The 22,892-nt window shown below is 50.5% G+C and overlaps 1 protein-coding gene across 2 annotated transcripts in view; it reads right to left on the reverse strand.

Annotated features, from left to right (window-relative positions):
• TTLL9 (tubulin tyrosine ligase like 9) overlaps window positions 1–22,316 on the reverse strand; it is a 39,744-nt gene extending 17,428 nt beyond the window's left edge. The window contains exons 1-8 of one of the 2 annotated variants that reach the window (XM_053926917.2): window positions 22,248–22,316; window positions 19,831–19,874; window positions 16,867–16,959; window positions 13,214–13,325; window positions 12,267–12,452; window positions 3,688–3,756; window positions 2,957–3,031; window positions 1,731–1,821 (exon numbers count right to left, since the gene is read on the reverse strand). In XM_053926917.2, the coding sequence (XP_053782892.1) occupies window positions 1,731–1,821; window positions 2,957–3,031; window positions 3,688–3,756; window positions 12,267–12,452; window positions 13,214–13,325; window positions 16,867–16,959; window positions 19,831–19,874; window positions 22,248–22,262 (685 nt within the window). In that variant the 5' untranslated portion in view covers window positions 22,263–22,316. Of the gene's footprint in view, window positions 1–1,730; window positions 1,822–2,956; window positions 3,032–3,687; window positions 3,757–12,266; window positions 12,453–13,213; window positions 13,326–16,866; window positions 16,960–19,830; window positions 19,875–21,629; window positions 21,695–22,247 lie in introns of those variants that run through there. The other variant, XM_053926918.2, reaches the window with a different exon arrangement.
• Window positions 22,317–22,892: the final 576 nt, after the last annotated feature.

The raw sequence follows: 22,892 nt of genomic DNA on the forward strand, positions 1-22,892 counted from the left end.
CAGATCCACAGACATGAATCCTGGTAATGCCACACGAGGTACAAGGTGCCCTCCCGGTCCAGAGGGGGCTGGGCCCTCAGGCAGGAGGAACTGCAGGACCAGAGGCCCAGAGGGGGCAAAGAGCTTGGTCCAAGAGCAGAGTGGAAGGAGATGAGGTCAGTAGGGGCCAGATCAAGTGCAATTTTTAGATTTGTTCCACCAACCATGGGAAGCCGCTGAAGGGCACCCAGTGTCTCTGGCTGCTGTGCTGGAGAGGACCGAAGGGGACCAGAGCAGTGGTGGGCACCAGTGAGGAGGCCGGCACAGGAGGAGAGGACAGTGGCCAGGACAGGGATAGAGGTGGCCACACAGATTCAAGAGCTGGGAACTTGGTGAAGAACCGGATGTGGGAGGGAGCGACACACCCAGGACAGGCTCTGGTGTTTGGCTGAGCAACAAGGGGGTGGTGGGGTTGTGTCCCCAGATGGGGAGGCTGGGGAATGAGCCAGAAGGTGGGGTGGGGACAAGGGCTGGATTTTAGGCATTTGGGTTTGAGTTGCTGGGGAATGCCCAGGAGGGGATGTCACAGGCTATATGGGACATCAGGATTTGGGATGTCTTGGGCAAGCTGGGAGTCACTGGGTAACACTTAAAGCCACAGAGAGAGAGGATGGGTCACTGGGAGAGGGAGGGTAGGAAGGAGAAGAGACCCAGGGCTGCCCCTGGAGAAGGACATTCATTATTCAGGGAGGTGAGAGACGGTGAGTGGGTTAACAGTATTCAGTGATGCCCCTCTGGCACCTGGCCCCCTCAGATGACAAGACCCTCTGGAATTACACCCCTTCTCACACACGGGCTGACATGCCTGCATGCTGGACCCAGTGTGGGAAAAGTGGCCGTGCAGACGCCCCGGGGAATTGTGCGAAGATTTCACGGGAAGGGGCCAGGTTGTGTGAATGTGATAAAACCACTGGGTTGAAGACTTCGACTGGACGGATTGTGTGGCACGTGAATACATCTCAATAAGGCTGTTACTAAAAACCAGGAAAAGAGGGTGTCCAGGCAAAGTGAAATAAATGCCCAAGGTCACACAGCTATTATTAAGTGGAAAGGTCAGGATTTGAACCCAGGCAGTCTGGTTCCAGGGACCCTGCACCCATTGACAGACACCCAAACAGAGCTTCTCCACCAGCCTACCTTAGGCCCTAGGCCCTTGCTATTCCCTCTCCCGCCAATTTTACCCACAGGTGACTCCTAGGTGTCATTCAGGTTTCGGCTCACCTATCGCCTCCCCAGAGAGGCCCTCCCTCCCTCTCTCTCCCATCATCCAGCTTGATTTACTTCACAACACTCTGTGGAACAATCTTATTTGTTTGTTTCTGGTCTATTGCTGTCTGTTCACCTGGCGTGTACACTCTGTGACTGCACAGTGGGCAGCCAGCACCCAGGACAGTGGCTGGCCATGAGTAGGCTCTTTATAAGTACCTGTAGGATTAACGCATGAACAGGTTGGCTCGTGAAGCAGGATGGGAACTTCAGTGAGCAGAAAGGGAGTGGGAGGGGCATGCCAGGCAGAGGAGCTGCCCAGGCACAGCCAGGAGGAGGGAGAGCGCAGGCAGGGCAGATCTCCGTCTCGGTACCCTGTCTTGCCTGGTGTCAGGCCAAGTCCACAGCAGGCTGCTAGTCAATGCTTGTTGACTGACTATTGGACTGCCCAGTGGAAGAGCAGGGAGCAGAGACAGCCAGCTCACCTCCTATCAGATAGGGGTTTTCAATATAACGCTGAGCTACATAGTTCTCCACGGGAATTTCTTCTTTCTGGTCATCCGAACTTCTTGCGTCCTAGTTGTAATAATAATTATTAACATTTGTGGAGCACATCCTGAGCACGAGGCATTGTGTTAGTCACTCTACATAGGGTATATCACTTGATCCTTAAATCAGCCCTCTAAGGGAAGTACTGCTATCCCCGTTTTACAGATGAGAAACTGAAGCACAGAGAGGGGGAGTGACTTGCCCAAGGTGACACAGCTGGGAAGTGGACCCGCACAGACTGGGTCTAGAACCTGGGCATTTAACCCGCCAGGGCAGCCACTGGCCACGTGTGGCTACATATACTCAAATTGATTAAAAGCGAGTGGACTTACACACTACGACATGGATGAACCTTGAAGACACAAAGTTAAGTAAAAGCAGCCAGACACAAAAGGACAAATAGGGTGTGATGCCGCTTAAGGGAGGCACCTAGATTGTCACGTTTGTAGAGACAGGAGGTGGGATGGCAGCTTCCACCGGCTGGAGGGAGGGGGAGTGAGTCGTGTTTAACGGGCGCAGAGCGTCAGTGGGGAAGATGAGGAAGTTCTGAGGATGGTCACACAACAATGCGAAGGTGATCAATGCACAAAACTGGACACTTAACTATGGTTAAGATGGTAAATATTATGTCTATGTTACCACGATGAAACGGAAATAAAAAAAAATCCAGTCCTTCAGTCGCACTAGCCACATTTCAATGGCTCGGTGTCGACACAGGCCAGCCGTCACCATATTGGAAAGAAAGCACAGGCACACGCCAGGCCCTGCCCTGCGGAGAGCTCCCCTGCTCGGTGCTGCCCAGAGCCCCACACAGGGCCACAGGGACTCGCCTCTCCTCCTCTGCCTGCTAATTCTCTGCTGGCCAGCCCGGCTCGGGAAGACAGCGATGACCTCACATATGCACAGCGCCTCGCCGTCCGCCAAGCCCTCGCCCACCCACACTGTTGTCTTCAGAGGAACGTGGTGAGGAAACTGAGGCCTAGAGGCCAGTCTCACACACTCAGTGAGGTCACATAACAGACCAGTGGCAGGGGGCACCGAAACCCAGGGCTTCCGCCCCCAAGGGTGGGATTTTTGACATCCTCCAAACCCAAGCTATTTCAAGACAGGGGCAGCCAGGCCTTCTCTTCTTGGGACCCAGGCTGCCCCCACATATACTCACGTGGCTGCCAGAAGGATTGACAGTGCCCCGGGCTTGCTGGGCCTCCATGCTGGTGAGCTTCTTCCCAGCAGTGCCCTGACGGTTTCATGGAAGGAATCAGGTCACACAGCGGAGGGAGGAAATGCATGTACTGAGCACCTGCCGGGGCCTGCTAGTGCAGTAGGTGCTGGTTGGGTAGTTTAGTCATCCCATTTCTCTCACCCACGCTGCACTACCATCACCTGTAAGGTTCAGAGTGCTCCAGCAATTTTCCCAAGACCACATAGCTTCTGAGTGGCGGAAGCAGGATTAGAACCAGGATTTCTACTGCACTCTGTCTTGGTATATGATGGGGGGAGGAGGAGGAAGGGAGCCACCTCAGGTCCAGTCTTGGACTTAGTAAAAGTGAGCTAAACTCTCCCCTGCCAGGTGAGTAGGAGGTCCAGGTAAAGAATGCAATGTTTTCAGGTTTTAGACATATTAACTCATTGCATTCTCAGCAGATGCTATTACTAGCCCTCATTTACTTGGGCACAGAGAGGTGAAGTAACTTGCCCAAGGTCACACAGCTATTAAGTGGCAAGGTCAGGATTTAAACCCAGGCAATCTGGTTCCAGATATCTAGTACTCATGGACAGACTTGTGCATAGAACTTCTCCGCCAGCCCTCCAAGCTTTCAGGGAGGGAAAGAGGGGCCCTTCCTCCCAGTGAGGGCAGAGAATTTAGGGAGGAAGGGGGAGAGGTAAACTCACCTTCCTCCAGTCCATGATGTCCTTCAGTCTCCGGAAGAGGAAGATACCCTTCCCCTGGGACCTGGCTACCTGGGTGGTGGTGGATGCAGAAAGGTCAGCATTCAGCTCTTTGTGGTTGCTTGTTCACCCCCATGCCTGGGGCCACTCCCCAGCATTTCTGTCTCCATCTCCCTCATGGGCCCCCAGCTACCCCCAGAGGAAAGGCCCAGCCCAGCCCTGAAGAGGCTGGAATGGAGAAGGTGCTAAGCCTGGCAGGAGGGAGAGAGAAGCAGAGAGAAAACTGAGGACCAACTTAGCTCACAAAGGCATCAATTGCATGAATAATACAAAAGAACTGACAATTAAAAAACCATTTCTAACAGTCCTGGGAACATATCATCCAATTCTTTTTTTGGAAATCAATTTGCCTTCCTAATTAGGTTTTCCTTCAGCTAATACCGAAATCAGTCTGCCTTCGCTGAATGCTAGCATGGATAATTCATAGCTTCACAGAGTCTAGGGGCTAGGAGAATCTTTAATATCACACAGAGCAGTCGGCAGCAAAGGCATCACTTCCTCCTATGACATCCTCTACCATGGTCACCTGCCCGGCCTTGAACCTCCACAGTGCCAGGGAGCTCGCTTCCCCTACATCCAGACACAGACCATCTGTTCCAGAATAGCTCTATTAACAGTCATCCAAAAGGTATATAGTTGGTGTCTACTGTGTGCTAGCTGTCGTGCCACACCAATAACCCAGACCCTGGGGAATCTCACAGCCTGGCCTGTAAAGTTTGCCTGCCTGGGTTTGGCCTCGAGGGCCTCCTAGAATGAATCTGATTCCTGGGTTCTTTAGTCATTTGCAGCCACTGAGCAGGACCCCCTGAGTCATTTTTTCCTCCAGCATAAAGGCACCCAGCAAGTGCAAACTCTCATTTCTCTCTGGTCTCCTCTGAGCATGGCCCAGCTGGTCACTGTGGGGCCCTCTGTACAATGTAGGGGCAGGCAGAGTTGTCAGGTGTGGCTGTACAGGTGGTCCGCTGCATGAAGGGCTCCCGGTCACAGGGGCAGCAGGAGCCGAAACCAGCCTTGCTTTGCCTGCTGTGCTGTGCACCCTGGTTCAGGGTCGTGTGTGCCCAGAGGGAGGATTCCAAAAGACTGTGCAGCACTGTGGTGGCTCAGGGGAAGCCACACACACAGCTGTTTTGGAAAACAACTAATAATCAGTGTGCATCAAGGGCTCCCAAGGGTTCACAGCTATGCAAGATTTAAATTCACTTCACAAAAGAGGATTACTCAATGTAAACAATAAAAAGGCACTCAACTTCATTAGTCTTCAGAAAAGTGCAAGTGAAAACCCCAATATGATATCACTCCACAATCCCCGAGAATGGCTAAAGTGGAAGACAGAAGTGTCGGCGAGGATCTGTGGAAACTGAAACTCTCACATGTGCTGGGGGGAGTACATTGCTCGGAAACTCTGGCAGCACCCACCAAAGCTGAACACAGGCACCCCCATGACCCAGCAATTCCTCTTCCAGGGGCCTACGCGAGCATGTGGGCACCCCCAAACACGTACAGGGACGTCCACTGCAGCACAATTCATAACAGCTCCAACCTCAGAACTCCCAAATGGATAAATATTAACTTAATGGAATAGTAAACAGCAATGATAAATAACAATTCACAGTTAACCACATCAGTATGGATGAATATCATGAACATGATGTGGAGGGAGGGCAACCAGACACAATGTAGCCACACTACATGATTCTGATTATATAAAGTATGAAAGCAGGCAAACGATGCTACGTTCCGAGAGACTTAGGGTATAGTGGTGGAAGAGGGTCTGCGGGGAGTGGCTGAGGGGCTGGTAACGTTCTGCCTATGGTCTGGGTGCTGGTTATTTGAGTGTGTTCACTTTGTGAAAATTTATCAAGCTGTACCCCTGAAAGGTAGACATGTTCTGTTTTATTAAACTTCAATTAAAAAGTTGTTTTAAGACTCATCACTTTTACCAGGAACCAAGATGGCAGTGTAGGTAGACACACTGCACCTCCTCGCACAACCAGAACTGACAGAAAATCGAACAGCAAGAAAGTCCAACACCAAGGAAATAAAAAATAAACATTCATCCAGACTGGTAGGAGGGGCGGAGACGGGCAGCTGGGGCGGAGAGGACTCGCGTTGCTGTGGTGGGACTGAGACTGGCGGAGTGTGGGACGATCCGGGCAGGCAGTCCCAGCACTAGCAGACCCTGCGGCCCCACAGTCGCGCGCGGATGGACCGAGAGGGCCGGACTCAGAGTGGCGGAGAGCGGGGCAGGCAGAGCAGTGAGTAGCACCCCACAGACCCATACTCGAGCACAGATAAACCAGACAAACGGTGGGGAGTGAAGCAGACCGCGCAACCCAGGGATCCAGCGAGGGGTGGGGGGAATAAAGCCTCAAACCTCTGATTGAAAACGCCCGTGGGGGTTGGGGTGGCAGCAGGAGAGACTCCCAGCCTCACAGGAGAGGTCGCTGAAGAGACCCACAGGGGCCTAGAGTACAAGCCCACCCACTCGGGAACCAGCACCAGAGGGGCCCAATTTGATTGTGGGTAGCGGAGGGAGTGGCTGAAATCCAGTGGAGTGGAGCGGGCGCCATTGCTCCCTCTCGGCCCCTCCCCCACGTTCAGCGCCACAGTCACAGCGCAGCGACCAGCGTTACCCCGCCCCGGAAACACCTAAGGCTCCGCCCCTTAAAGTAACAGACGAGCCAAGACCAAAAAAAAAAAAAAAAAAATAAATGGCCCAAATGACTGAACACTTCAAAGCTCCAGAAAAAACACAACTAAGCGAGGAAGAGATAGCCAACCTATTGGATGCACAGTTCAAAACACTGGTTATCAAGACGCTCACAGAATTGGTTGAATTTGTTCAAAAACTAGATGAAAAAATGAAGCCTATGCTAAGAGAAACAAAGGAAAATGTACAGGGAACCAATAGTGATGAGAAGGAAACTGGGACTCAAATCAACGGTGTGGACCAGAAGGAAGAAAGAAACATCCAGCCAGAAAAGAATGAAGAAACAAGAATTCAGAAAAATGAGGAGACACTTAGGAACCTCCAGGGCATCTTTAAACGTTCCAACATCCGAATTATAGGGGTGCCAGAGGGAGAAGAGGAAGCACAAAAAATTGAAAACTTATTTGAACACATAATGAAGGAGAACTTCCCCAGTCTGGCAAAGGAAATAGACTTCCAGGAAGTCCAGGAAGCTCAGAGAGTCCCAAAGAAGCTGGACCCAAGGAGGAACACACCAAGGCACACCAAAATTACATTACCCAAGATGAAAGAGAAGGAGAGAATCTTAGAAGCAGCAAGAGAAAAGGAGACAGTTACCTACAAAGGGGTTCCCATAAGACTGTCAGCTGATTTCTCCAAAGAGACCTTACAGGCAAGAAGGGGCTGGCAAGAAGTATTCCAAGTCATGAAAGGCAAGGACCTACATCCAAGATTACTGTATCCAGCAAAGCTATCATTTAGAATGGAAGGGAAGATAAAGTGCTTCTCAGATAAGGTCAAGTTAAAGAAGTTCATCAGCACCAAGCCCTTATTATATGAAATGTTAAAGAGAGTTACCTAAGAAAAAGAAGATAAAAAATAGGAACAGTAAGAATGACAGCAAACTCACAGTTATTAACGATCACACCTAAAACAAAAACAAGAGCAAACTAGGCAAACAACTAGAACAGGAACAGAACCATAGAGATGGAGATCACATGGAGGGTTGTCAACAGGGGAGTGGGAGGGGGAGAGGGGGGGAAAGGTACAGAGAATAAGTAGCATAGATGATAGGTGGAAAATAGACAGGGGGAGGGTAAGAATAGTGTAGGAAATGTAGAAGCCAAAGAACTTATAAGTATGACCCATGGACATGAACTATAGGGGGGGAATGTGGGAGGGAGGGGGTGAGCAGGATGGAGTGGAGTGAGGGGGGGGAAATGGGACAACTGTAATAGCATAATCAATAAATATATTTTTTAAAAAAAGACTCATAACTTTTGATCTAGGAACCTCACTCCCACCATTGGCTGCCTTCCCCGTAGCCATTCCCCTTCCTGTTCTTCCTGGCTGGCAAACCCACCTCTCATCGTGGAGACTGGGAAGACCAGATAGCTATTTTCCCAGCCTCCCTTGCAGCTAGTCAAAACCACATGACCCGTTTTGGTCAATGAGACCTAAGGAGACATCTGCTTGGGGCTTTGGGGCTTCTGCGAAAGATTTTCCTCCCTGTTAAAAATATTGGGCTTGACAAGGAAGCAGAGAAGGAGGAGGAGGAAGAAAAAGGTTGAGAGAGAAAAAAGTGTGTGTGGAGGGAGAAAAGGAGGGAGGGAGGAGAGAGAAAGAAATGCTTGGCTTCTTTCCTCCTTTCCTCAAATACGAGTCTGAGGAGGTGATGCCTGCGACTGTGGCAGCCATCTCACACCGACGAGGTGACAAGTCTGATGACACAAAGCCGACACACTGAGGGTGCAGAATGAACAAACAGAAGGAACCTGGGCTTCTAGTGGCGTTGTTGAGCACACCCCACACCCGGAACCTCCCAGTCTAGCTTTCTGGTTATCTGAGACAATGAAATGTCTTCATTGTTCAAAGCATTGTCAGTTACCAATCTCCTAAGGGAATTACCCTAGAGTGGAAAAGGAACTCGCCGCACGGTGATATGTCAGGGTAGTTAAGACTGGCAATCTCCCAGTATCTTGCTCCAACAGACTGCTGTTTCCAAACACAATCACAACAATACTTCCAGCCCCTGTGTTCTTCTAGGACCCTCCTTCAAAAGGTAAAGTTGTTGCCTCTCCTTGAGTCTGGGTAAGCCTTTAAAGAATGTGTCAATTAATTATGCATGGAACAAGCAACACTGTGTGGCTTCCAGTGCCGGGTCATAGAAAGCAATACAGCATCCGCTCAGCTTTCTCTTTGGGGATGGACACCCGGGAACCCAGCCACCGCGCTGTGAGAAAGCTCAGGTCATGTGGAGAGGCCCACACAGCAGGCAACTGAGTCTCCAGGCCCCAAGCCTGGTTGAGCTCCCAGCCAACAGCCAGCACCACCTCGCAGCTGAGTGCGTGAGCCAGCTCAGCACAGCGAAGCCTGCAGCCCTCAGAGGAGCTGCCCAGTGGATGCTGGAGCAGTCATGAGCCTTCACTGTCAAGTGCTGCCCAACCAGAGGCTTATGGGCTAAATGAGACATGATTGTGGTTTCGAGGCGCTGGGTTTGGGCTGCAGCCGCAGGACCAGAGCACCACCTAGGAAAATGGCCCATAATGACAGAAACACCAGCGCTAATACTTCTCAGGTGTTGCCTTTGTGCCGGGCTCAACGACTTAAGCATATGACCTCACTAAAGCTTTAAAAACTAGACCCTATATGTGGCATTACATGGTTCCCATTTTGCAGCCAAGGAAACCAAGGCACAGAGAGGCCACGCACTCTGTTCAAGGTCGCCCAGCCGGTAGGAGATAATACAGGCTAATCAAATCTGTACTTCACCAGGCTGGTGCTCACGCACCCTCCAGGGCCAGGGAGTTCGAGAAATCAAAGGACAAACGTGGCACCACTTCTGGGAGTGACAATCTTACATGACCATTTGTGAGGGAACGATTTTTACGTTATTTTTATCAGAAGTGATGGTATTGATTGGAAACAATATCTGGATGATTAGAACAAACCGCGCTTTGCTGTTGCGCCAGCTGTGGCTACTCACAGCCCTCCACGCCTGCCACGCCCGGCCTGGCCCCGGGGCCGTTCCTCCTGTGTCATTCACTGTGTAGCATGTACCTGGTGTGGCAGATGTGACCGGTGGCCTCCCCAGCAACCCCCCCTTTTTTCCTACCCATAGGACCCCGTTGGGATGACCTCCTCTGGGGGACCTTTCCTCTGGGGGGGTCTGAGCCCTCGCAGTGGTCCCAGGCCCCTGCCATTGGTTCAGGCTCAGGCCAGCAGGATGCCAGGCGGTTTGCTGCAGGGACTTCTGGGCAGTTTGTGTCTTCTTCAAAAGGGACACAGACTAGGGTGTCCCTTTATCACTGTGGCGGGGAAGGTGCGAGGAGGCAAAGCTGGAGCCGCGGCGGCCATGCTGTGCCTAAGTAGAGCGGCCAGCCCACTGTACCTTGAGCTGCCGCATAAACAGCCCCTGGAGTCGCCCTCCCATCGCTAAAGGAAACTCCCTGGGGTCCACAAACTCAAACCAGAAAGAAATTTTCATCTTCACTGTCATTAGCCCCTAATCAGGTGGTCAAGTTTCCTTTATCAAGAGCGCAGGCCACAGGTCCTGGTCGCGTTGCCGTGCCCGGGACTCTGCTCTCAGAAGGAATCACAGCTGTTATCACACACTGCATTATAATTGCTGCAGATGTCTCAGGTGTTGTCTGTGCTCATGATGCCTTTGAAATTATGGTAGCTATTGGGCCTGCCGTTAGATTCTCTTTAATTGCTCCTGAAAAGCACATATTAGTTAGCACAGCTAAAGGATGTTTTAATAGTCTGTGTGGAGGCCGTCAGCACCCACTCACGGGCCTCTAACTGCAGGACAGTGACTGACTGAGAGTCCCGGCCGCTGCTGCTAACACCGTCCTGTGCTGGCCAGGCCTCACCCAGGTCCCAGCCTACAGCTGAGGACGGTAGGACGTGAAGGCTGGCCAGTCCTGGGAAACAGAGGACTCGTCCGATAGCAGCGTGGGTCTGCCGCCTCCCCTCCGTCTTGCTGAACTTCCTTGGGCTGCATGGCAGGCTAGGAGGTTCTCTCCAGCCTTTCTTCCTCCACCGGGGTCTGACCAGCCTCCCCGGCTCCCTCCCCTGCTCTCTCACAGGCAAAGCTCTGGGAGGTTGGGTCTTATGTTGGCATGTTTCTCAGGGGACCCAAACAAACAGTTGGATAACTGTTTTTGCTTTCTTTTATAATCAAATACACTTTACTGTGTGTTCCTATAATCACTCTCCTGTGCCAGGGTCCCCACATTTCACCGATGCTGAAGAGGCCCTGGGCATGAGGACAGTTCCGAGCCCCTGCCCCCTTATTTGAGCTACTGTTAGTTGGGTTCTCCGTTATTTGCTGCCCAAAGCATCCCAGCTCTTAGGAGACAGCAGTGAGAAAGTGTGAGAAATTCTGACTGGGGTAAATTCGTAAAACAGAACGTGAAAATGTGGTTCTTCCTGTCCTGCCATTTGGAAAGAGGCCCCCAAAGCCGAGAACAATCCAGGTTGCCCAGATTCTCAACCCTGAGTGAGGTGATAACCAGCTCTGCAGAGAGACTGGCAGACAGGCCTGGGCCCTGACAGCCTGGCACGGGCCTCCCAGCCATGCCAGAGGGGCTGGGGGAGCAAGTGTGGGCCCACCACCTGGGTCTTGCCCACCTCCCTGTCAACCCAGAGGGCCTGGGCCCATGGGAGGGGAGAATGCGTAGATGCAAATGAAGTTTGGATGTGTGCACTTTAACTGCAGACTGGGTTTGTTCTTATATTACCTAGGAGTGACAGCCAAGCTCTAGCCCACACCGAGTCTACTGAACCAGACACTGTGGGAGTGGGGCGCTTTAATAAGCTCTCCAGAAAATTCTGGCGCACTCTCAAGGTTGAGAATGACTTCAGCAGAGTCTCACGACTCTAAGTGTTGTGCAGGGGCCAGCGACAGTGGCACACTCATTAATTCCATTTCATAGATGAGGAAATGGACCCAGAGGGGCTGAGTGACCTGCGTAGGGTCACATATAAGTGGCAGACAGAGTCAGGACCCTGGCTAGTCTGACTGGGAGCACCCACTCTCTGCACCCTACACCCTGGACGGGCTGCCTCAGCAACTGGGAAGGGAGAGCAAGGGCGGGCGCATGTGCGCGCCCACACACAGAGCCAAGATTCCTCCTCTTAATTACAGCTGTGAAGGCCGGGGGGCTGGGAAAGGAATCAACTTAATGTGTGATTGCTCGTTCCCAATTAGCACAAATTATCATTTATCTGAGAGGATAGTGCCTGCTGGGAGCTGGAATCTGCAGGTGGGTTGCAGTGATCTTCTGCCTAAGCCCTGCCGCTCCATCTCCTCGGCCCTCTGCTCTGTGCCTCCGGGAAGGGATGCCAGCCTTCCGGCAGACCTCGCCAGGGAAGGTCTGGGAGGCCTGGGTGGATCCTGGCTCAGCCTTTGCTCCACGAGTATTTGTGGAAAGCTTGAATAAATAGGTCTGAGTCTCCTCCTCTTTACAGTGGGGGAGGGGGTAGGACCTCCTTCCAAGGACTGTGAGACCTGGCAGCACTTCTACCCCGCCTTGGTTTCCTTCCCTTCACGTCAGGAAGGGAGGCAGGGGTCTGAGGAGGCCCTGGATTCCCTGCCCTGGTGCCCTGAGGTCACTTGTTCACCAGTAAACTCTTACTGAGCACCTGCTGTGTACTAGTATTCACAGCTGCTGGGTCCACAGGCTGCAGAAAGGAGGAGAGAAGGCGACCCTTTGGGGGAGGCATCTAAGGCTGAATTACCAGGCGGGTCCTGTCCAAGACGCGCCAAAGCACCCCTGCTCTGTGTCTGGGCCCCCCACCCCCCCAGTCCCCGGCACTGCACACTCACAGGTTTCATGATCCAGGTGATTCCTGGGTTTTTGCGAAACTCCTCCACAAACAGGTGGTACTCGCAGGGCAGCTCAAAGGTTTTGGGGAAGAAGTCGCACTTGGCTGCCTCCAGCTTTCCTGCCTCGCGCTCCAGCTGTTTCCGGAACCGCTTCAGGTTCTTCACCATGTAGTTCTTTCGGGTCAGCTGGGCCAAAGGATGGACGGGCTGGCGGTTAGCACACAGCCCAGTGCTCCGCTCCTCCTCCCACCCCGACCCATCCCAACCACCCCCACAGCCTCCATTCTCTGGCCCACAAACTAACAATAACAGTAAGAGTAATTTTGACTAAGAGCAACTTTACCCAGCTGTTCTATAATTATCCCCACTTTACAGGTGAGGGAACTGAGGCTCACACAGGTTAAGTCAGTTGCCCAGAGCTAGCCAGCTAACGGGAGGCATAGCCAGGCTTTGACCCAGGTCTGTCTGACTCTGAAGTTCATCTTCAAACCGCTTAGCTGCGCTAACCTTGGAAAATTTCCCACCACTGGCTTCTCCATTCTCATCTTTGTGGTCTGGTTCCTCCTGGGCCTCCCTCCCGTCTCCAGACCCCAAAGTGCTCAACTTCTCTTTGCCCTGAGGTCATCATAAGCGCCCAAGCCTCCGGCTCCTCTGGCCCTTGCACTCCACGCCAGCCTGACCCTCGGCACCTCTGGTGCTGAAACACCCAGCAGCCCGTGCCCTCGAACCCCACCCCAAGACGGCCTGTTCCTCAGGTCTGAGATCCTTACTCCCTCTCACTAGTTAGAGCATCATACATCTAGCGTACATACTCCCCACCTGGCGTGTATCCCAAAGTCTCTCACACGTTTCATTCCCGTCCTTGTAACCCCAGACTAGCTCCTGCTCACCGCCACACCCAGTAACCTGAGTTGACTGACCCAGTCCCCTCAGCTCAGCCAGCTCACCTCGTAGTGGTTTCGGAAGTGACTGATCCGCACGTGCTCATCCATGTAGGTGTGGTCGAAGTTCTCCCGGAGCCAGCTGATGTCACACCAGTAAAAGTCCCACTCCCCTTCACTGGGGGGGGGGGGGGGGCAAAGATCATGACCAGAGGACCTCAGCACTGCTGGGGGCCTGGGGCCCAGGGAGGTACAGCTGAGGGACACGCAGCAGTGTGTCTAGTAGGGGTCTCAAGGAGGTGGCCGTGGGCCACCACTGACCACAACCTGCTTTGTTAGGCCAGAATGAAAACTAGAGAAATATTGCTACAAAAATCCAGGCTGGTGGCCTCCAGTGAGCCCAGATACCTCCTGGCACCTATTGGCTGGACTGAGGAGCAGCCACCACATCAGAGGGGGCGCACCCTCCAAGTCACAGCCCCCACCACTGCCTATAGCTCAGGATACCAGCCAGCCTCACCTGATCATGTTACCTGCCTGGGTCTTGGAAGCATCCTGGGGCCACCACCCCTCAGCTCACATTACAGAGCAGTGGAATCAGGTAGCATTTGCAAGCACTTCCCAGTTCAAAAGGCCCTCCTCTTACTGAATCCTCAGCGCCGACAGCCCAGGGGGTGACTAGGGTCATACCTGGAGCCCTCAGACAAGGGTGGCTTGCCCCCCCCCAGAACAGAGCAGCAGCAGGATTCACACCCAGCCCGTCCGACTCCAAATGCCGACCTCATTCTTCACCGACGTGCCAGGGAGAGGGACAGAAACCAGACTAATCTATGGAATCTGATACCAGAGCTGGGGCGGAGGTGCTTGGAAAAGATGTGAAATAAAATAATGCCGCCATGATGCTTCTAATTTTTTAAAGTAAAATGTCAGGTACAACTGGGGGCCTGTGTATATTCCTGCCTGATTCTGTCTTCTCTCCTGTCCCAAAGGAAGCCATTAGCCTGAATTTGGTGAGTATCGTTTCTACGAGTATTTTCACCAATTTGCTGTGTACGTATGTGTGTATCCGGACATAGCACATGGCATTGTTTGGCATGTCTTTAAACTTTCTAATAGCTAATACTTGCTGCCAGACACTGTTCTCAATACTTTACAAATATTAACTCGTAGACCCTCATGGCCATCCTAAGTGTTAAATTCTATTATTAAACCCATTTTACAGAGGAGGAAACTGAGGCACAGACACGTGAAGGAACTCACCCAAGTTCATACAGCTAGTAAGTTGCAGAACAGGATTTTAACTCAGGTCATCGGGCTTCTGAGCCCAAGCTCTGGCACCACTCCTGACTATTTCCTTTTACAACCTGCTTTTCCATCGACTTTTTGTTTTGGACGAATGAATAAATAATAGATGAATGAATAAATAATGCATCGTTCACTCATTCATCCAACACAGATGAGTGGAGGTTGTCTCGGTGTCAGAGACAATGTTGGGGGCAAGGGTACAGGAGGAGCCAAATGTCCAGGCCAGGCGATGCATATCATACCACACCGAAGGCTAACAACAGGCAAGGAAACGACTGAATAACACTACAGTGAGGACCTGTGAAATGTGCCGTGAGTAACCCAGCAGGAGGCTGTGAGGCAGGGTAGCTCAGGGACCTAAGTTGGGTGGAGGCCACCGTGTGTAGGTGATATTTTGACTGAGGACTGAGGGTAAGGAGGAACAGCCAGGTCAAGAGCAGTGGGGAGAGGATTCTAAGAGAGGGAAGGGCAGGAAGTGAGGCCCTGGGGTTGAAAAGGGCATTTCAAGGGTGTGAAGAAAGGTGTGAGTGGAGGGACAGAGGTCAGGGATGGCGCGGAAGGGTGGGGTAGGGCCCAGTTAGGAAGGGCCTTGTGAACCATGGTGCAGATTTCAGAATCTTTTCTAATTCTGGAATTTCATTCATTTGTACACCATCCTCAGGATCATCATAGTCAAGTTGCTCTTAAATCACCCGGAAGACATTAAACTGCTCAAGAAGGGCAGCAGGGATTCAGGTCCCTTCTACCTTCCCCTTCTGTCGTCCTTAATGCGCTGTCCTCCTGCCCATCACTTCCGGACCACAGGATGGGCGCTGCAGTTCCAGGCGTCACGCCAGCTTTCTCGGTGAGAAGCAAGGGAAGGGACAGCTCTGGCCACACCTGTTCCACACTCTGACCTGTCAGGCTGATAGTCTGAATTGAGACCTCATTCTCTTTGGAGAGCCCAGGCCCCAGGTTAGGTCCAAAAGGGTGAGGCCTTAAATTCATAGAGTCACATCTGGTGCAATGGCCCTTGAGGAAATTTGGGATCAGTTATAAAGAAACCTGCATCATGCACTCCCACACCATCCCTCCCACATTCATCCACTGGCTCGTTTGTGCCTTCAGACATGAGCGGCTGCTGGAATAGGGCAGAAATGAGACTGGGTTTTTGCAGACAAGCCAGGTACAAATCCTGGCGCAAGCCCTTACAAGCGGAGTAACCTCAAACATGACATTTTTTACTCTTTTGTGTCCTGTTTTCTCATCAGTAAAATGGGGATAATGATAGCACCTGTGTAGGAGGTTTGCTGGATAATTCAGAGGCTGTGCATGTGAAGCGCTGAAGAGTGTCTAACAGGCTTAGTGATGGTTACTGAGCACCAGGACAGGGCAGCTGGGTACCCCTATCCCTAACACCCATCCTCCGCTTTCTCATAGTAGAAATCCTAACATTTACCTGGAAAAATCCCAACATTGACCTGTCTACATTTTCCAGATTCCCTTGCAGCTAGGTATGGCCACATGGCTAGGTTCTGGCCATTGAAATGGGACTCCTGGGTTGTGTTCTTCAAGGGCAGGGTGTGCCTTTTCATGCTTCCCTCCTACCTACTGCTCTTGGAATGCGGATGTAAGGAGGGAACTTCACCTCCGACCATGGAGGACAAGGGCCTCACTCAAGGAACAGCAGGATACAAAGAGGGAAGCACACGGATCCCACACTTCCGTACCATTTCTAAACACCCTACATCTGGACTTCAGTAAGGGAGGTAAGTAAACTTCCGGGCATCAAAGTCTTTTACTTTGGGTCTCTGCTACATGCATCTAGACCTTAACACTCATAACTAATATTAGCACCTACTATGTGCCAGGCATTGTAAGCTTATGCATCACAGTATCCTCAGGGCTCAGCATAGAAGGAGCAATGTAGGCTTAGGGGTCAAGTAACTTGTTCAAAGTTACGGAAGTAGTAAGTGGCCGGGGAAGATCAGCCCTTGACCTGGACCTGACATCACTGGACCTTGGACTTGACCTGATATGACCTGGACCTGCCATTCAAGCCAGCCGGTCTGTGATGGCTGCACTCCTTGTTTTTACAGAGAGCCGTGGGACACTGCTAGAACAGGGCAGAGAGGAGCCTGGGACCTGCATGGCTGTGGAATAACCGAACTTATTTGCTGTGTGACCTTAAGCAATTGGCTTAATACCTCGGAACATAATCAGATCTTGCTGGAGGCTTATAATGCTTAAATAAGACAGAGATGGCATCAATAATGCCCCTGACACACCGAGTGCTAAATAAATGTTGGCCCCTGTCACAGCCAAATTGGGACGAGTCCCAGTAGCCACCTAGGGGAACTGGGAGAAGAACAAAGGGAGACAAAGGCCCGTGAGACAAAGGGAGGAAGGGGTAAGGATGGGAGCGGGGATCTTACTCCTTCACTTCCACCCAGCCTGGCCTGTGGCGAAGGACATCCATAAGCGTATTCATAAAAGTGGTCTTGAACCGGATTGATGTTCTTTGCTCTCTGAAAGACAAGTCAACACAACACTTTCTGAGGACCAACTACTTCTCCAGGATGGTCCAGGGATAGGAAAGAGGGGGGAGGAAAAAAGGTCAAACTGCATACCTGGAAATGCCCCAAATTAGAATTACCAAATCTCAGAATTTAGCATCCAGCATGCAACACTTAAAATAATCAAACTGAGAATTATAGACTCTTTGAATCATTGAGAAGTAATAGCAATCATTTTATTCAGTGCCTACGATGTGCCAGGCATGGTCTGGTTGTTTTACAGGTGCCTTTCCTCATCCTACTATTTCACAGTAAGTATTTGCAAACCCTTTCCCGGCACTCATCTGGAAGGGTGGAGCAGCATAGTCCTCCTACAAGCACAACTAAAACCCCTGGACATTATATATGAAACAAACAAAGACGACTCTGTAAGACAGACGGAAGGAGGTAGACCAGCTAGGGGCTTTAGTACCCAAGGAGCAGCAGGGTGATGAATTTTCTGCATGGGGTTTTTATTTTGGCTTGTAGATCCCAGCTGTAAAAACAAAATATTTAAAATCAGACAAATACCAAGTGTTTGTAAGCATGTGGGAAAATGGTAATTATTCTACAGTGGTGATGGGAGTGTAAATTGGATGAACCTTTGGAGAGCAATTTGGCATATTAAAATCATCCCGTACAATTTCATACACATTATTAGCTTGGCAAAAATCTCAAAGCCCAAGTTTTGGCAACAATGTGCTAAAATGAAATTCCCTCCCCTGCTGGGAGGAGGCACTTTGGAGATCCACAAAGCAGTATTTGGGACAGTTAAATATGCACAAATGAGCATGTACTCTGCACCCAACAATTCTACCCTAGTTCAGTAGCCTAGACAGACACCCTGTGTATGCACCAGGCAACATATGCAGGAGGGTGTTCATTTGTAACTGTTACTGTTTTGTACAGAACTGACCTGTAGCATACACTGTTGGTGGTCCACCCGTATCCCTTGGGCATTCACATTCCTGTGCATGCCAGTCAGAGGGCTTTCCACTGCCAGCACCTGCAGCTCTTCGCCAAAGGGCTTTTTCTGGCCCCCAGGCTCTGCTCAGCTAGTGCTTGGGGCAGATCTGAAGGACCCGGAAGTTAACTGCCCTCCCCCCACAGCATATAATTGGAGTTGATGGGTAAGGCCTCCAGCTCTCTCATCTCTCAGCTGGGTTAAGTCTGCGGTGTGTTCTGTGCTATCCCCTAGGAATCCCCAGTGGGACTGAGCCCCACTTGCCCAAGGAGTAACCTGTCAGTAATGTACCTTTTACTGGTTCCCTTCCTTTAGCTGTCTCACTTCCCCACTCCCCTGCCAGTGCTTACTGGAATCACCTTCCAGATAAATGACTTGTTCTCGCATCCTTGTCTCAGGGTTGGCTTCTGGAGGAAACCAATGCCAAGACACAACCTAAATGCCTTTTAACAGGAGGATAGATTAATAATAACTCGTGGTACACAATGGAACGTATGGAGTAAAATGTATCAGACCTACATGCGCAATCATGATGAATGCTGAAAATAAGATTTTGTGGGACAAAAACAGGGTGTGTGATGATCACAGTATAACGGCACTTATGTAACTTGTATTCCTAGACACTCGTGCAGCCAGGGGTGGCCCTGTCACACAGTTTTGGTCAACAAGTTAAACATTTAAGATGATGAGGAAGGTGGGTTCCTGGAAAGTTTTGTGGTTTTTTTATGTATATGTGTATGAGAGAGAGACTGACTGTGTCTTCCTCCCCACTTCTTCCCATCTTGATTGTGACACAAAGGCTGGAGCTCTAGCAGCCACTTGGTGTCCATAAGGAAAAAGTCAAGACAACCGCAGAGACAGTAGCTCTGACTCTGTTGAATAACTGTGCCTGCCCCGCTTCCCCGACTTTGTTACCTGAGAAAAAATAAATACCATTTTTTAAAGCTGCTACTAGTTGGGTTTTCTGTTTCTAATTGATTCCTGCCCTAATAAAATATATGGGTGGGTCTTGTTAACCAAAGTGCTCTTTGTTTTGTTGGGGTAGGAGTGGGTGTATAAACTGAGGGCCAGGATCGGGAACAGTGCCGAACTGCTCTGCGTAAGAGAGCGAGAGATTTGATATCGATGGGATAGGGTCAGCGTGGAGAGAAAGAAGGCAAAGATGGGCCGTGCGTGAAAGAAGATCCCACGATGGGGGTATAGTCAGAAAGGACTTGAGAGAGAACAGAAATATCTAATGAAATAAAGAATAGAAATATCTAAAATATTTGCCATGGTGTGTACACAGTAAACTGCCTCTTCTCACTCCCCACGAAAATCTTCAGCGGAGTCGACTGTTGCTCACCCCTGCTTTGTGCAAATGGATTCTGTTTAGGAAGTCTGAAAAGGGGCTGAGTTCCGCACCCAGGTTAGGGATACAGAGTGAAGCAGAGGGTCAGGGTGGAGTTGACCTTTGAGTTATCAAGTCATTTTCACGCAGTTGTTGAAGGAGGCGGGAGAGCATAGTTAGATACGACATGGGCCCTGGGGTCCAAAAACCTCCTCTTGCTAGTCCTGTGGTCTTGAGCAAGTCATGTAGCCTCTCTGAGTTTGTTTCCCCATCTGTGAAGTGGATGTCATAGTCGTATTTACTTCAAAGGATTGTGATAAGGATTCGATGAGATAATACAGGTAAAATGACTGGCGCAGGGCCTGGCACATGGCCAATGCTCGGTAATTGTTTATTATTATTATTATTATTATTATCATCATCATCATCATTCTGATCTTTGAAGTTAAGGAGGAAGAGTGGGGGGATGGATGAAGGGGAGGAAGGAAGGAGTGAGGAAGGAAAGAAGGAAGCTATTTCTGTGTTTATTGGATTGGGTGGGACCACTCACCGTTCCTTTCCTTTTGATAATCCATAGCCCTTGTAATTTTGATTCTGCAATGAGAAAAGAAAAGTGATGCAACTAATTTTGAGTACCCACCATGCCTTCCCAGCTCAGCTTACTGCAGATATTAACATACTCAAGCCATCAGACTCAACACTCTCCAAATCCTGAGACTGTAAGGTCCAGCCTGGCCAAGTTCTCATCGGTCACCATATGCCCAGCAACTTGGCCCTTAGAATGAATCCCCAAGTATCCGACGCCCACCTCACTGTAGCCTTGCTTCACAGGCATGACCAGTAGAGCGCATACCTAGTTTTCAATGCTCCAAAGGTCCGGCCCTAAAATCCAGTTTTGAGGGTCAAACTCAGCAGTCTTTGTGAGAAGACCTTTTACTCCAACCTTTTAAGTGTGATTAAATTTGTGATCCAGGAGATGGCTGGGTCAAAGACTCAGAGCAAAGTTAATTTCTTCTACCCAAAATGGATCTTTTAAATCCTCAGAGGGTGGTGGGTATTATTTTGCTTCCACCATGTCCAAAACAGCTTGGCCGTCAGCCCTGGTATAACTGATCCCTAATGGCAGGTATGAAAAAAGAAATCAGAATTGGTCTTGTGCAGAATGACCTCTGCAGCGTCGGCAGACTTGCCATCTGCATTAGTTTGCTATTACTGCATGACAAATTACCACAAACTTAATGGTTTGAAACAGTACAAATTTGTATCTCACAGTTTCCATGGGCCAGGAGTCCAGGCATGGCTTAGCTGGACCCTCTGCTCAGGTCTTACAAAGCCACAATAAAGGTGATCACCTGGGTGGGTTATGGTTCTCATCCAGGGCATGGGGTGCTGTTCCAAGATCATTCAGATCATTTGGAAGAATTCAGTTACTTCGGGTTGTAGGACTGAGGTCCCTGTTTGCTTGCTAGCCATTGGCTGGGGACTACTTTCAGCTCCCAGAGAGTGCTGGAGCCCATAGGCAGTTCGCAACAGGAGCGCTCGCTTCCTTCCAGGCCTGCAGGAGCTCCTCCTCTGACTTCAACCCTGCCCCTCCAAGTCAGCCACGATGGAATCTTGTACAACCCATCGTCATTATGATAGTAACTATCCCATCAAATCCACATGCTCCACCCATAGTTAAAGGGGAGGAAACTAAATAAGGTGAGTACACTGGGGGTGGGAATCTTGGGGGCCATCTAGAATTCTGCCTACCACATCCTTCTACCCTCAGAGAGGTGCTGGAAAGAGCAGATATGGATACTGCTCTACTAAACCGGCAGAAGCAAGTTCCCCCCAGAAGTAAGTGAAATCTTGCCCCATTTGTCCACTGAAGCCCCTCCAGCTCCCCCAGAACTAGTGGTGTCCTTCTCCTTTTTGATTATACCTTTTGTACTATCTCACGTTTTCAGTTCCATTCCCCACATGATTACCTAGCTGCTCTAGTCTTTGGTTGAAAAACTTTTCCTTGAGTCTTCCAATCCATGAATATGGTCAATCTCTCCATTAATTTAAGTCTTCTTTAATTTATTTCCACCAGGTTTTCTAGTTTTCGGTGTATGTATTGAACATTTTAAATTAATATTCATAGGTATTTGATTTTGTGATGCTATTGTAAACAGTATTTTAAAAATTATGACAGTATAGAGGTAGGCAGAATAATGCTCCCCCAAAAGATGTCCATGTCTTCGTCCCCAGAACCTATGACTATGTTACATTTTATGACAAAAGGAAATTAAGATTGCAGATGGAATGAAGATTGCTAACCAACTGACTTTAAAATATTGATAATTCTGGGGTTTTCGAGATTACCTGGGTAAATCCAATGTGATCACTCATTTTTAATTGTAAGAGGGTATTAAGGAAACGCATTGTCATTCATAAGAGGTGGAACACGGGATAAGAAGAAGCAGGTTTGGGTCTTCCTTCACACACTCTTAACATGGGGGAGGTGGCCTCTGCACTCCTAGAGGTCAGGACTTCTCCCAGTTCGGTTCACCTCTGTGCCCCCATTGGCCTGCACTGTGCTCTGCTTGGAAAAGACAATTAGCGTTTTGGGGATAGATGGTGGATTATGAATGAATGGATGAGTAAGCAAGCGGGAGAAGGGATGAACAGATCTCTTAGGAGGTTTTCCAAGTCAGGAAATCCGAAATTGTGAGCTCCCCCTGAGGACACACACATGGCAGAGTACAGTTTAGAACCCTAGGGTTTTGTCAATGTCCTGCCAGCAAGTCCGGTTCGATGGACTTGCGCCGAGGCTCTGGAGGCTCGCAGCCCTCGGGGACTTGCGGTCCTTTCTCTGAATTCATCACTTTCTCCCACTCCACCGGAATCCCTCCGCGAGGATCCCAACTTCTGAATCCCTCCGCACCCTCCCTTCCTCTCGTAAAGGACGACGAAAGCAGGTGGGTCCAGTGGCATTCCTACCTTCGGTCGCGACATGAAGCGATTCCCCAGGGCCTGATCCAAACTGTCACCACGCCGCGCGCTAACGCCTGTGCGTCCCGTTGCCAAGGCAACGGGGGGGGGGGCGCCCGGATCCACCGTTCTGATTGGATGAGGCCAAAGCACTCCTTTAGTCCCCAGCGGCTGCAAGTCGCGCGCCCTGCAGCCCAGACCCTTCCACCCCCTCAACGTTTTACTCGCAGCCTTGCGCCTCCGCAGCCCTGGGGCACGCCCGGCCAGACTGCCGCGGTTGTTCACAGCCTTACGCCTCTTCCAGCTGAACTTCGCTTGACCTAAGAGGGCTGAATCTGAAAAGTTGTCATGTTTTGGTAAACGCAATGGTTCTAAGTGTCCTTACTTGGGCCCTCACTATGTCACCTGGTTCGTGTGCTCATCGGTTGGTAACGCGGCCAGTCATTTCTGCTCTCTCCCAGTGACTAATTCTTGAGCACCAACTCTTTACCCTCACTCACCTCAGCTGCTGCAGTAGCCACCTACCAGACCAGTCTAGTCTAACCTCTTGCCCATTCCAGTCCATTCCCCGCACTACAGTCAAAGAGCTCCTTAACGCAAGATCCGATCTTGTCTCTCCCCTGCACATACCCCGAAGTGGCAACTTACTGGTCA

This window comes from Desmodus rotundus, chromosome 6 (assembly GCF_022682495.2).
Source record: "Desmodus rotundus isolate HL8 chromosome 6, HLdesRot8A.1, whole genome shotgun sequence".
Lineage (NCBI taxonomy): Eukaryota > Metazoa > Chordata > Mammalia > Chiroptera > Phyllostomidae > Desmodus > Desmodus rotundus.